The 15,314-nt window shown below is 34.7% G+C and overlaps 1 protein-coding gene across 4 annotated transcripts in view; it reads left to right on the top strand.

Moving 5' to 3' along the window:
- CDK19 (cyclin dependent kinase 19) overlaps positions 1 to 15,314 on the top strand; it is a 214,425-nt gene that overhangs the window by 65,148 nt on the left and 133,963 nt on the right. For 3 of the 4 annotated variants that reach the window (XM_072643048.1, XM_072643046.1, XM_072643049.1), the window contains one exon: positions 1,373 to 1,448. In XM_072643048.1, the coding sequence (XP_072499149.1) occupies positions 1,373 to 1,448 (76 nt within the window). Of the gene's footprint in view, positions 1 to 1,369; positions 1,449 to 3,075; positions 3,197 to 15,314 lie in introns of those variants that run through there. The other variant, XM_072643050.1, reaches the window with a different exon arrangement.

The raw sequence follows: 15,314 nt of genomic DNA, 5'->3' as shown, positions 1-15,314 counted from the left end.
TGGTTCCCTGCTCCTTATTTTCCATCTCTACTTCTTTAACATGTGAACAGAAGTTGAGTGGTTATATATTAAGTGGAAAGAATGGCATTGGATATTTTTTTTCTTGCAGTATATTAACTCTCAACTCATATGCTAAAAATCTGATGCCAGTTTGAAAGATATAGGACATTTTGAGTTTTCCCACTATTTTTTTTAGTGATTTTAATTTTTTTCTTTACCAAAATTCAGTTTATTTCCTTAGTCTTTCATAGAAGAATTTGAAAAAGTATTCCTTTTTTCAACCTTGAAAGAAGTGTATATAACTTAAGGACCCTGTAGCCTAAATTTTGACATGATCTAAACATTTGCACATATGAAAATATTTTTTAAAATAGCTCTTAGTTTTAAAAAGGACTTTATGACTTCTTATATTAAATAGCAAGAATAGGAAAGAAAAATGAGGGATAGCTGCATACTGTTTTTCAAAGCTACCCAGATATATTCATGGAATTAGGTGAATATCTGAGATCAGAATAGTTTCTTTTGAGCTCTTTCCATGGCACATGGGACTTCAAAAACATGATAAATACAACAAAGCTTTAGGAGTTGTTGCTCCTGGTATTAATCCTGCTGTGTGAAACCAGTCACTCTTTTTCTGCTCTGTCTCCTGAGGGTTGGAATTTCTCCCTATACCCTTCTACCACATCTTTTGTTTCTTCAAGTGGTAGAATTTGTTGGAACGTCTACTTGTAACTTTTACTAAGCAAGTGGTAAGCAGTGATAATTGAGTATAAAACAAAATTCTGGTAACAGCAGTAGCATCTATTGGATGTTTTAGGCCTTGTATCTTGTGCAGTACAAAAACGCTTACACAGGTTAATGAGCAAACATTCCCCTCTCTAGTTCTTGATTCTTGTGAGTATTTCCAATATTGCCACTACTTTAAGACATAAGACTTACCAATAAATTGATTTTTTTTGTGTGCCTGGTTCCATTAGAATGCTTCTGTAGACTCTTGATCTTGAGTGAGAATGATATTTTTCCTGTAATATCCTTATTTATTCTTAAAAACTCAAAACTTATATAAATAAACATTTTTATGTCAGTATTCTAATTACTGTCTTAATGTTATATTCAGAAGTTTGTCAATGGTTTTTGTTATAAGTTGGTGTGAATTTCTTCTTGAATGTTCACTTTTCTGTAGCTGAGATGCCAATGCCAAAAATATTTATGAAGCATTACAGAGATTTTGAAAAAAAAGTTTCTTAACATTGAGAAAACTTTTTTCATTTCATGATTCATTTTAGGGAGACTATTATTTCTGGATTTATAATTTTTAAATTTGAAGATAACTTATAGAAAAATAAAATGATGATTTTTTGTTTATGTGCAGAAAAGATGAAAAGGAATATGCATTGAAGCAAATTGAAGGCACAGGAATATCCATGTCGGCTTGTAGAGAGATTGCAGTAAGTGAATATAAACACAGTTCTTTATTTTATCATGTTAGTTATTTTAGATGGTGTTAATATTTGAAACTATTTTTATGAATACATGTTAATTTCATAAGTATTCAATGATTCTTCAGTTAAATGTGAAAGAGGCCACAATCCCTTTTGAGTAGTTAATTTGATGGCATAATTCAACAGTAAAACTCTTTGGGTGAAAATATTCATAAGATCACAATACATATTATTAATAAGAAGTCTCTTAACTGAAGTGATGATTTAATGATTATTTGTTTTTGTATGAGTTTCACTTTTCTGTTGTTAGAAGGCTTTTATGAAGGGAAGTAGGGATGCTTGCAGGCTATTGAGTTGAATACAAATGTAAAAAAGGAGTAAAAGGAACAAGATGATAGCATATGTAGTTATTTGAACATACAATATAGGGGAAAATTTGAGGAACAGAATGGTATTCCTTTATGTTAAAATTGGTTTCTTTTATGGTGACTCACTTCTATTGTGAATATTTTAATAACTTAATGTTTAAATGTATTATAAATATAATTTTAAAATTTAGTATGCATTCTTCAAAAGTATATTCTGATAAATTCTAAAGAAAAAAGTTTTTGTTTGCAACCTTTAGGACTGGCTAATTCTGTGAAAGCAAAACTTTATCATAGATTGCTTATTGAAAAAGTAGAAAAAGTGGTGGTTGAATGAGGAAGGAGAAATGATATATTATTAGAACCAAGGTAAAAGTTTTCCCATACTCTCTGCTTTTCTCTCAAATCAGGGTACTGATATGGAGCTAAGTTTTTTTAATTGCTCTTCTACACTGAATCACTTTCCCAGATTCTCCTGTAAACTTCAAGTTACAGATATGCATTAACTTGAAGACCTGGTCACATTGGCTTTGCCTCTTGGTTATCAAGATCGAGAAACAGGAGACAGACAGTCTATGGCAAAAGCTGCATTTATAACTGACAAGATCCTTAAGATTGAAGCTAGACATTCACTCATATCTGCTCATTGTAGGAATTAATTGTAAAGAGATGTTTTTCTAAAACCGCAAAACAGTTTTCAAAGTGAGATGAAACACTTGCCTGTGTACATTTTGTTATAATACAAGCAGTAACTTCATAATTGATTGAAGAGGCAAGATGAGAGAAAGAGAGAGTCAAAGTCTGAACTTTTTATAAGAGCATATAGAGGAAGAAGGGGAAAAATAGCTGGGTTTCTTCCTAAGGCTTTGTAGACACACTAACTGAGATAGCTTCTGTTTGGTTTAAGCTTTGGCAGGAATCTTTTCATTGCAGGTAAGTTGCTCTTGAACAGTCAAGTAAAGGGTAAAATAGACTGGAAAGGCTCAGAAAAAAGGGCTTTTCACCAAGTATTACCAGGCAGACAAATAGACGTTTAGCTGTTCGATACTGAGAATTAATATCTCTGTTATAGCAAATTTGGAAGGCAAGGAGACATTCAGTCAATCAATAAATATTTATTTAGTGCCTACTATCTGTTGTATACCCTATATTCATGTTTCTCTTAGGGCAGAGTAACTACTACATTGACTTAAAATATGAGTTGACCCTTCTAGTTAGATGAGAAACTGGAAAGGCTATACATATGTCTTTCTTCTTTATATCATCAGGGAGAATAAATTCCTGAAATAATGGAAGTACTTTAGAGGGAAAACTAAGAAGAGAAAAGAATCTGAGTAGGAAGAAGGGAATCCTCATCTGAGTCAGGAGATTGGAATATGGAAAAGGAAGGTAAAACAGAGAAGAAAAGCCATGTTACTATTATAGGGCTATATAATATGGATGAAATATTTCCCTGTATCTTCTGTGGAAGAAACAGCTTTTTAGGTTCCAAGGAATTTTTATGGAGATCCATAGGATCTACTAGTGTAGAAGATATCCAGTATGGTGTTTGGTGACTCTTTACTGAGGGTTATCATGGTGACCATCTGTCAGCATAATAGCAAGAGTAATGCTTACTTTCCTGGGTATACATTCAGGATATAACAACCTCTCCCACCTTGGCAAAATTGACTCTTGGTAATGGTAAATGACATTGCCTAAAGAGATCTATAAAAAATTTCTGGGTTTTATGGAGTCCAGGGAAAGGAATTGAAGACCAGAGAGGCACAGCTAATTTATTTGTCACCACTTTCAGTTGAAGATAGGGATTTTGGAAGAAGATAGCTGATTGAGCAAATAATGCTTGAGAATTGGGATTTTGATTTCTAATCCTGATTTATGTACTGGAATGGTGAACTCTTGAAGAGGGATGGTGCACATTTCACCAGTACTAGTTAAATAATATATTAACCTGTGAATTTTTATGAACGTTCTCAAGAGAGCTTTAAACTGAAAATGGAGAGGGAAGGAAAGAATTGCCCACCTATTTTTCCCAAATCAAATATCATAGAGAGTAGGTGGTACTTCATAGGAAGAACATCATTGGAGACGATCAATGTTTTTCAAGGAGCCAGTACTCTAGAAGGTAAGCAGTAAAATCTACAGCTTCACATATCTTTCTGTAAATGTACAGAGTGTAGTTGAGAAGGTAAACTGGGAGTTTTACTTAAAGAAGGTAACACTGCTGTACAGATATCACTGAAGTTTGATCAGAGGTATGACTCATAATTAGATTATGGACATGGAAGAGTATATAACATGTTTAACAAAAAGTAGATTAAATAAAAGGAGCATTGCAGTATTATTGTGTGTCAAAAAGTTTTACTTCTGTGAGGCCATGAACTGGCAAGGGAAGGGATTGGATAACATTAATTGGAGGGGCAGTATTGTGGTAGTGTATATTAGTGATATTAAACAAATAGAAATGGGGGCCACTAAATCATACATAGGGATTTCTTTCAGCCACATATTAACTTAGAAAACCACATAATAATGTTCTTTGTTCTAACGTATTTTTAAATTTTGTTTAATATTACCTAATTACATTTTAATATAGTCTGGGGTAGGGAGTGTTGAGGTCAGCAAGGGCTGCATGTTGGACAGTACATACTACCAATCTAGGATGAGGAAATGGATGAAAAAAAGAAGAAACAAATCCCAAATTTGACATGGAGGTGCAAGTGGCCTTAGTTAAAAATGAATGACATCAATTACTTGAATATTTGCTGAAACACTGATAAAAGCACAGCAGATGTTAAGTTCTTGATTTGTCTTAAAGCAACATTTTCCCCCCAAAAAACTGGAGGAAATGATCATAGAACAGTAATTTTGGATCTGGTTTTGAACAGTGGGAAGTATCTGGTTAATGAAATAGAAATGATGAAAACCTTTGGAAGTAACAGTTACTACATTTTAGATTTTATTGTAGATAAGAGGCAGAAGTTGGTCATTCTTCTGTGCACTTCAGATTTTGGGATAGGAGATTTCAATGAGTAAAGAAAGGCTAGGTAGGATCTCAAGGTTTAAAATTCTACAGGACATGTGACACTCACAGGAGAATAGCGTTATCAATCCTCTTATCTCCACCTCCCTGTTCCCCCAAATATTAGTTGTACTGCTGTCTTTTGTTTTTACATTAACTTCCTTTGCACTACTGCTGTAACACTACCTAACTTCTTTTTTTTTTAAAAGGAAGAAAAAATAGTTTAGTGAAATTAATGAACAATCATCATGTCTGACAGCATGTACAATGTTCTGCATTTATGAATTGTCTCTGCAAAGGGAGGAGGGAGGTATATTTTCTTAACTCTTCTTTGAGTTTGGTTGTTTTAATTACATGTTTAGTTGTAGTCAGGCAGATGATTCCCAGATTTATCAAACAAAAGCATTCTCTCTCCTGAGCTCTAGTTTTACATTCTACTGCCAGTTGGATATTTCAAACTGGACATTTCATAGACATCTCAGACTCAACATAGCCAAAACAAAATGCATTATCATTTCTTTCAAATTCACCCCTCTTCGAAACTTCTTTGTCCTGGAATCATACTCCTTAATCACCCAAGTTTTGTAACCTCAGTGTTATCCTTACTTTAGTAGTACAGCCAGACCGTCCTTTTTTCTGTTATTTAGGCATGACTTTCTAGTTCTTGTCTTTACACTTTCCACTGGTTTTCCCCCAAGCATTTTATGTATGCTTTTCTTCCTTTTGTCTCTTAGAAATCTTTATTTGTCTTAAAACTCATCTCAAAGAACAATTTCTCTATGGACTCTTGAGATTCCCCTTCATCTACTAGGGTTCTTCCCCACCCCTTTCATTGCCTTGGATTTGCTTTGTATATACTTACTTGTGTCCTGGAGTACAGGGTCTTTTTCATTTTTTTTTTTTTTTGTATCATTGTTACCAGTTTAATATCTGTCATGTCAGAGGTGCATAAGGATGATTCTTGCCTCCCTTTTATCATATACCCAGTTGTGAGATCCATGGGTCAGTGTGGCTGTTTTAGTCATGCATATTGCTGTCTTTCTGGCACAAACTTCCTTTGAAGTAGGAAAGGGAAGGGTTCTAAAGAGATGGAAATGGGTGCACAGATTTTTTTTTTTTTTAAAGGCACGTATGACTTTCTGGTCAATATGGCTTTATGAGAAGTTCCAAGGAAGCGGGTATTGTCACAATCTCCCCAACAAACAACGGAAATTTCAGAGAGAAGAAAAACTGAATAAAAGTCACAACAAATACAAATGAGCAAAACGGTGAAGAAATATGTTGAAACTACTGGAAAAAATATGAAGTAGTTGAATGACTAAACTAATAGAATAACATAGGTGGAGAAAGAAACAATAGCTATTATTTGGAAGGACCTTCAGATGGATAAATGACACATTTGAAAAAGTTTAATAATAGTAAATACTGGTAAGAAAATCACAAGAACAAACAGAAGGAGAGTTTAACAAAGTAAAAAATCACCAATGGAAGTGAGGCTAGAATTGAAAAATAACAAAATATGTAAAGACAATAATTTTGACATGATTCTTGTGTTCTTCAGGTAACAAGGATATATGAGATTGATCAAAGAAGTTTACTAAATTTGTAACAAATGAGGGATAACAGATGGATAACCTGTTATACTTGAGCCACTTTGTGGAAGATTTATGAGGATATGTGGAAAAGAATTGCACAGAATGAGAAAGCATGAGTGGCTTACAATCTGTACCCATTTGGTGGTAATACCTGAGCTATCAGATCCTTTGATGTATAAAGAACATTATAGAAAATGCTCTTTCCTCCCCACATCAGAAGCAAAGACCAATAGACTTAATGCTGTGAAAAGCAGAATTGTAATGCATAAAGTGGGAAAAAAAGCAAGCTCAGAAAATAACTTTGTGTTTGAAGGAATTGGAAAAAATAATCTAATGTTGAACTTGGAAGATGTTGATCAAGATGCAGCAACTCCAGAACTATTGATGTTTCAGGAAATTTAGAAAAACAAAAAAATCTTGATTTCATATACTAGAAAATCATTCAGTACAATCTTTCAGAACTAATTTAAAAAAATAAGACATTTAAAACAAAAACTCTGGAGGGGGAACCCTAGGATTCACCTCTACTGGACATATCCTAGTTAAACTTCAATTTTGAAGAAGAAAAATATCCCACCAGCATAGGAATACCAAAATTACCATGCTATGAGTCAAATCATATCAGTCAAATCACAGCAGTCTTCTCAAGGAAGACAGAAATTAATTAGAGAAATTGGACTCCAGCATAGATAAAATTCAGAAGCCTGGCCCATGAACCCAGTTGTCTATCCATCAAAACTTAATAAGCCGTATGAAGCATTTGGACTTTGAAAAGTTTTTGGAGAGATGCATTTTGTGGGGAATCTTTGAATGATAATAAAGCTTCCAATCTGAAAAAAGAAGGCTCTAAAGCAATTACAGTCACTTCTAGAATTAAATGAATTGCTAAGTGAGTCTGGTATTAAATAAACCACTAAATATCCTTCTATTCAAAGGAGGTGCTTAGCTCAGAATGTCTTCTCACATCTCCCATGGCCATCCTTTTCTAGGACTTTTCTGCCTTGCTCCTTCCTTATCTAGCCTCTCCTTCCCACAGGCTCTTCTGTGTGTTATCTTCCCTCATTAGGCTGTAAACTCCTTGAAGGCATTATGTTTCTTGTTTTTGTATATGCATTCCCCGTGGCTACCACGATGTCTGGCACATGATAAGTGCTTAATAAATAGTCACTGACTGACCAATATCTCAGAAGTGTGTTTCACATAAATAAATATAAAGAGAAAGGAGAATAGGGCCTATCCTAAAGTAAAGGACCTGTTTTAATAAAGGGGAAGTTAATTCAAAATTTAAAAAAAGCCTTCCCATGGTTAGTAGTAGATGATGAATTTTCTTTACTGGGTTTTCAAAGTGTCGTAAGAGTAATAAGGATAAGAACATAACTTAGTGCCATGACTGAAGCAAATATTGGTTTGATTCCTAAACTGGGAGGGAGGGTAAGTTTGAGAGAACATTTTAGATCAATATAATTAATGAATATCAACACAAGCATAATTAATATTCCCAAAAGACTGTTATGACCATAACATTAGATGAAGAGACAGCTTTCAGTAAAATGTCATTTGTTTGTGCGAAAGAATTTTACATGTACACTTTACATAGCATGATAAACTATATATTAAAAATTGTCAGCTAATAGTTTATAAAAATGGAGAAACATTAGAAGCACACCCACCAAAAAGCAAGGCTGTCTACTTTTCAATAATCTTATTTGACATAGATTTAGAATTTTTAGAAATTGTAATAAGGCACTATAAAAAGAAAATGAATAAGCATCAGGAATGGAGGATTTAAAATCTCTCTTTGCAGAAGGCATAATACATATGTAAAAATTCCAAGGCAGTTAGCAAAAAATAAGTTTTACAGTAATACTTTAACAGTAAAGATTTAGATCTTGCTGCTAGTATATATCATAACAAAGTAATGACATATTAGATAAACTCACAAAAGTATTATCTGTATTTCCTAAGTGCCACCAATAAAAATCTAGGTAATTGATAATTACCCTTAATAATAAGGACAAAATGTATCATATATTTGTGTTAACTTACCAGAACGTGGGAAAAACCTATATAAAGACAATTTGAAAATCATTTTGCTGAAAGTCTAAGAATGGAACAAATGAAAATCTTCTGATTATGGTGAAGGAGAGAAAACAGAATCAAAAATACTGTATGACATCCCAAACTAGTTTACTTAATGTTTACTTGATGCCTTAATCATAAAATGAAGAACAAACATAGCTTAATGTAACATTAATCCAGATATAAATATAGCCATTATTTTGCTAAATAACCTAATTCAAATGGAAAAGTTAAGAATTTATAAATCTTTGCAAAAGAGCATTTGTGAAGAGAGGCTTTGCTGTATTAGATTTCAAAATGAACTAAAAAGTGGTAGTCTTCAGACATTTTTAATCATACATCCTTATCAGTAAAAGTATGAATTTGTACCCCACCCCAACCCATGTATACAAATGCTCCTGTAGTAATAATTATGTGTATTTTAAAACTCACACTAAAAATAGACATTTAAAAAGGAGAGAAATATGAGTGATATAATTACACAGTGTTCATTTGCAGTCAGACAGATGATTTCCAGATTTATCTAAACAGCTCCATTCTTTCTCTTGAGTTCTAGGAAGACTTGAGTTTGACTCATACCTCAGACGCTAGCTGTGTAAACCCTTTTATGTGTTCTTCATGCACTTTCTCCTTGCAAGGCCACCCTTTCTACATGTATACTTGACACTGTCCCTTCCTGCCTTCTGCAGCAAATTGATGCTTAAGTTAGAGCTATTAGACACAAAACCTTTGCCACAATACTCCTGAGTGTGGTTCAGGCCAAACCAGATTAAAATGTAATTGGGAAATATTTAACAAAATAGATGAAAATACAATAAAACATAGATAATGTTAATGTCATTTACTAAATCAATGTTCTGATCAAACAAGAATGTTCCCAAGTTCACAGACAAGATTAGCGAAGATATGGCAGGGCACAATGATAGGAACATTTTGGGAACAAGTACTTCCAGTGGAATAGCTGTACTTCCATTATTCTCCCTAGGGTTAGCAAGTTTTCTCAAGCTAAAAAGTGATTTAACTTTTTAGAATCACTCACTATGAAATAGAACACATATAGATCTGTGATTATGTATTCCTACTTTTTTCTGTTTCTAGAGCAAAAATGTTAGTATTTTGGGAATCAAATATCCTGCAAGGCAATCATTATAGAGGACCAAGACCATGAGGCAGATATTGTTTTTTAGATTGGAATTAAAAGCTATGCTTGTTTGACTGAAGACCTAGAAACAGTAGCAGTCACACTGAGGACTAGAATGTCAGAGATGAGGGGGAAGGCGTACCCCCAAAATGATAATGATATTTGTTCAAATCCGAGGCAAAGTGTTCAACATTACACTAATACAAGTCTGTGCTCTATCCGCTGAGGCTGAAGAGGGCCAAACTGATCAGTTCTATGAAGACCTACAACATCTTCTAGAAATAACACCAAAAAAAAATGTCACATTCATCATAGAAGATTAGAATGTTAAAGTTAGGAAATCAAAGAATAATTGGAATAATAGGCACGTTTGGACTTAAGAATACAAAATGAAGCAGGGCAGAAACTAATAGAGTTTTGTCAAGGAAAAACATTGCATGTACACAGCAGACTGTAAGAGATGATTCAGGGTAAAATAATAAATTTCCATTTTAAGAAAGCTTATATAATAAATATTAAATATTGCTTTCAAAGCTGCTCAGCTTTTCTTTGCTTCCTTATATTTTTTTTTTTTGTTCTATCCTGTACACTTTTTACTTTAATTTTTCCCCCATGCCTTACCCTAACTTGCCCTAAATAAGGCTACAATTAAGCATGGATATAAAATATACACATACAAATGTATATACATATCTATAAACATACACATATATACACATTTGTACTCATAACATACATGTAAGACCACACTAAAGTTATTTGTACTTGTCATCTCTTTCTCTGAGGATGGAAAGTATCTTCCTTCATAAGTCCGAGTCTTTCCATGTTTTTCTACACTACAGCAGTATTCCAACTCAATCACATCCTATCTGAAAGATAGTCTATGAAAGTTTCCCCCAGTTTTCTACATTCCTTTTATTCTTGGCTACATAGATTTTATTTATACAAGAAAATTTTAATTTAAAGTAATCAAAATTGTCTGTTTTACACTTCAACAGTGCTCTTACCTTATAATATAGTTTAAGGTCTGAAGCTTAACATTAAAAAAAAACAAACCCAAAATAAAATCTTGGCAACTACTCCCATCTTTTCCCACCTAATGGAGGGAGAAGAAATCTAAGTAGTGTCAGATTTTATATTGTTAAACTCAGAGATCACTGATGATGGTGACTGAATCCATGAAATTAAGATGCCTTATCCTTGGAAGAAAAGCTATAGCAAATCTGAAAGAATATTAAAAAGCAGGCACCACCTTGCCAACAAAGGTCTGTATAGCAAAGCTATGGTTTTTCCATCAGCAGTATATGAGTGTTGGATTGTAAGGAAAGCTGAGCACTGCAGAGTTAATCCTTTCAAATTAGGGTGCTGGAGAAGATTTTTGAAAGTCCTATAGATAGCAAAGAGATCAATTCAGTCAATACCTAAAGAAATTGGTTTAGGCTATTCACTGGAAAGTCTAATAAACTGGAAACAGAAGCTTAAAAACTTTGGCTACATAATGAGAAGACAGAACTCATTGGAAAAAGACACATGTGGGGAAAGATTGAGGGTAAAAGGAAAAAGGGATGACAGAGGATGAGATGAATAGATGTCATGGAAGCAATTAATATGAGCTTGAACAGACTAGTGGAGGATAGGAGGGGTCATGAAGAGTTGGATATGGAAGGAAACTCAGACCATAGAAGGTTACTTTCTTGGTGAACAGATATCTCCTCCCATCCTTTCAGAAGAGGAAGAACAATGCTTACCATCAGGGAAAGACATAGAAGTCAAGGCTTCTGTATCCCAAACATCCAAAATAAATATTCAGTGGGCTCATGCCATGGAAGAGCTCAAAAAAGATTTTGAAAATCAAGTTAGAGAGGTGGAGGAAAAACTGGGAAGAGAAATGAGAGAGATGCAAGAAAAGCAGGTCAACACCTTGCTAAAGGAGACCCAAAAAAATGCTGAAGAAAATAACACTTTGAAAAATAGGCTAACTCAATTGGAAAAAGAGGTTCAAAAAGCCAATGAGGAGAAGAATGCTTTCAAAAGCAGAATTAGCCAAATGGAAAAGGAGGTTCAAAAGCTCACTGAAGGAAACAGTTCTTTCAAAATTAGAATGGAACAGATGGAGGCTAATGACTTTATGAGAAACCAAGAAATCACAAAACAATACCAAAAGAATGAAAAAATGGAAGAGAATGTGAAATATCTCATTGGAAAAACAACTGGCCTGGAAAATAGATCCAGGAGAGACAATTTAAAAATTATGGGCCTACCTGAAAGCCATGATCAAAAAAAGAGCCTAGACATCATCTTTCATGAAATTGTCAAGGAAAACTGATATTCTAGAACCAGAGGGCAAAACAAGTATTCAAGGAATCCACAGATCACCACCTGAAAGAGATCCAAAAAGAGAAACTCCTAGGAACATTGTGGCCAAATTCCAGAGTTCCCAGGTCAAGGAGAAAATATTTCAAGCAGCTAGAAAGAAACAATTCAAGTATTGTGGAAATACAATCAGGATAACACAAGATCTAGCAGCTTCTACATTAAGGGATCGAAGGGCTTGGAATATGATATTCCAGAAGTCAAAGGAACTAGGACTAAAACCAAGAATCACCTACCCAGCAAAACTGAGTATAATACTTCAGGGGGAAAAATGGTCTTTCAATGAAATAGAGGACTTTCAAGCATTCTTGATGAAAAGACCAGAGCTGAAAAGAAAATTTGACTTTCAAACACAAGAATGAAGAGAAGCATGAAAAGGTAAGCAGCAAAGAGAAGTCATAAGGGACTTACTAAAGTTGAACTGTTTACATTCCTACATGGAAAGACAATATTTGTAACTCTTGAAACTTTTCAGTCTGGGTACTGGGTGGGATTACACACACACACACACACACACACACACACACACACACACACACAACACAGACAGAGTACAGAGTGAATGGAATAGGATGGGATCATATCTTAAAAAAATGAAATTAAGTGGTGAGAGAGAAATGTATTGGGAGGAGAAAGGGAGAAATGGAATGGGGCAAATTATCTCTCATAAAAGAGGCAAGCAAAAGACTTTTCGGTGAGGGGAAAAAGAGGAGAGGTGGGAGAAAAACATGAAGCTTACTCTCATCACATTTGACTAAAAGAAGGAATAAAATGCACACTCATTTTGGTATGAAAACCTATCTTACAATGCAGGAAAGTGGGGGAGAAGGGGATAAACAGGGTGGGGGGGATGATGGAAGGGAGGGCAATGGGAGGAGGGAGCAATTTGAAGTTAGCACTCTTGGGGAGGGACAATGTCAAAAGAGAGAATAGAAGCAATGGGGGGCAGGATAGGATGGAGGGAAATATAGTTAGTCTTACACAACACAATTATTAATGGAAATCATTTGCAAAACTACACAGATATGGCCTATATTGAATTTCTTGCCTTCCCAAAGGGAATGGGTGGGGAGGGAGGGATGAAGAGAAGTTGGAAGTCAAAGTTTTAGGAACAACTGTTGAGTACTGTTCTTGCTACTAGGAAATAAGAAATACAGGTAATGGGGTATAGAAAGTTATCTTGCCCTGCAGAACAAAAGAGAAGATGGGGACAAGGGAAGGGAGGGATAATAGAAGAGAGGGCAGATTGGTGATAGGGGCAATTAGAATACTCGGTGTTTTGGGGTGGGGGGAGGGGACAAATGGGGAGAAAATTTGGAACCCAAAATTTTGTGGAAATGAATGTTAAAAGTTAAATAAATAAATTAAAAAAAAGAATTGGATATGGCTGAATGACTGAACAACAACATCATCTCCTATAACCCATTCTCCAAGCTTACTGAGTCCTAGGCTATTAGCTAACCAGCAGAAAGCATTCCTTGTTTGGTAAGTCATGCAACCTATTAAGTGAATTTTTAAGCATCTAATATTAGCTGTAAATCTGTCAAGGGGGTTATAGGATGCAAGTAAAATATTATGATTCCATTATGGCACAGAGAAACCCTTGCTAAGAACATTTTGTCCATTGAATCTGTATGGTATTAATGAATATGTCGTGGAGCAGGACTCTCCTATTGCTGATACAAGGTTCAATTATTGGTCAAGTTTAGGTTGGCAATTGGGAGAATATAAGTTATGGCACTGTTATCAGCCCGAGGTCCCGAGTTGATTTGTGCTTTCTCTGGGGTGGCTAAGGGGTAATCTGCTGGACCAAAGAAGGATCATTCAGACAAGACCTGTAGCACCAAAGGATGGCTTGCCATTTAGAGCTAACAGGAGACCATGTTTCATTCACGAAACATGTAGTGGAGTTGTTACCCATCTTCTTTGCTCTGGAGTAGCAAATTTTCTTCTCTGGTAGGTGATCTGTTTGACCATTGGAGTTTTTTGGAGTTTGGCCCAAGTGTTCAAAGACCCAGGCTGAAGTGATGGTCAAGAACTATGGTGCTCCGGAGGAATGGGGATTAATTAATATGAGGAATGAATCCAAATTGGAAGGGGATGGAACTTTACTGTGTGTGGGGTTGGTGGTGAGAAGAACCTGGTATGTGCCTTTTCATTGAGGTTTCCCCAAAGTTTTAGGTTGGTTATCTTTGATGTGAAACTAGTTACAAGGTTGGAAGGGATGACAGGATTCCTCTGGTTTTTGAAACAAGGCAACTTATTGCAATTTCTCAGTGTTTCAGAATTATTCAGGTTGCTGTCATTATTAGTTAATGTCTAAAGCGTTGATTGCCTATTAAATTTATGTGGAGTAAGTTCAGTTTTTCAACGGAAAGGGTAGAGATTAAAATATCTGATCATTTATGTTTCATTTCAATACAAAATTTAGCTGACTTACTTAATTCCAGTTTGTTGTTCAGTTTGTCGCACCTAAAAGTTTAAGGAGTTATAGTAAGTAAAAATGTTTTTTTGGTATCCATACTGCCTTAAAGACTTCCTTTACCATTTGTCCCATAAAGTGGGCACTTGGGTTACTGTTGATGGACAACAGGATACCAAATAGAAGAATAAATTTTCTTGATTGTTTAAACAATCTGCTTTTATGTAGTGTTGGGCTTCCACACATTCTGAATATATGCACAGACATACATACATGTATACATACATATGTATGTGTGTGTGTATAGCAATTAAGTACATTTTCAAGCAGTTTTTATTTAGGCATTTGAATGATATCAGTCTTTATTAAGGCCCCCATGGTGGGTGTGAGGTGCCCTCTTTGCTCATGCAGTCTTTTTCTCCATTATTAGTTTAGCAAATAGATTAGCTCATTTAGAACTATTAGACCACAGGGGAAAATGTGGAACAAGTCGGTCTTTTTTAACTGTTTCAACTGTCTTTTCCTCTTTTGATCATGTGCCAAGTGTGATACCTAAGTCTAACATCTGGGAAATGTGGAAAGATTGTGTGGAAGATTACCAGCATCGGAGTGAAATCATAAGCAATAAGAAATCAGTTTTACAATCCCAGGAGATTATGCCTCAGCTAGTGATTTTCAGTGCTTATAGTTCAGTCAGGATTCATTTGTCTTTAAGTTAACATCAATACATGCAGATACTGAGATTTTACTGCTGTTAAATAGTACATGATAGCAGGGTTCACTCAGAGTTCAAGTTTCAAGGATACAAATCACCAAATTCATTTTTTGTAGTATATACAGCCTTTTTAACACTTTGATTACATTTTATATATTCT

Source organism: Notamacropus eugenii, chromosome 2, assembly GCF_028372415.1.
Source record: "Notamacropus eugenii isolate mMacEug1 chromosome 2, mMacEug1.pri_v2, whole genome shotgun sequence".
Taxonomy (NCBI): domain Eukaryota; kingdom Metazoa; phylum Chordata; class Mammalia; order Diprotodontia; family Macropodidae; genus Notamacropus; species Notamacropus eugenii.
This window is presented reverse-complemented; position numbering and strand designations above follow the sequence as displayed.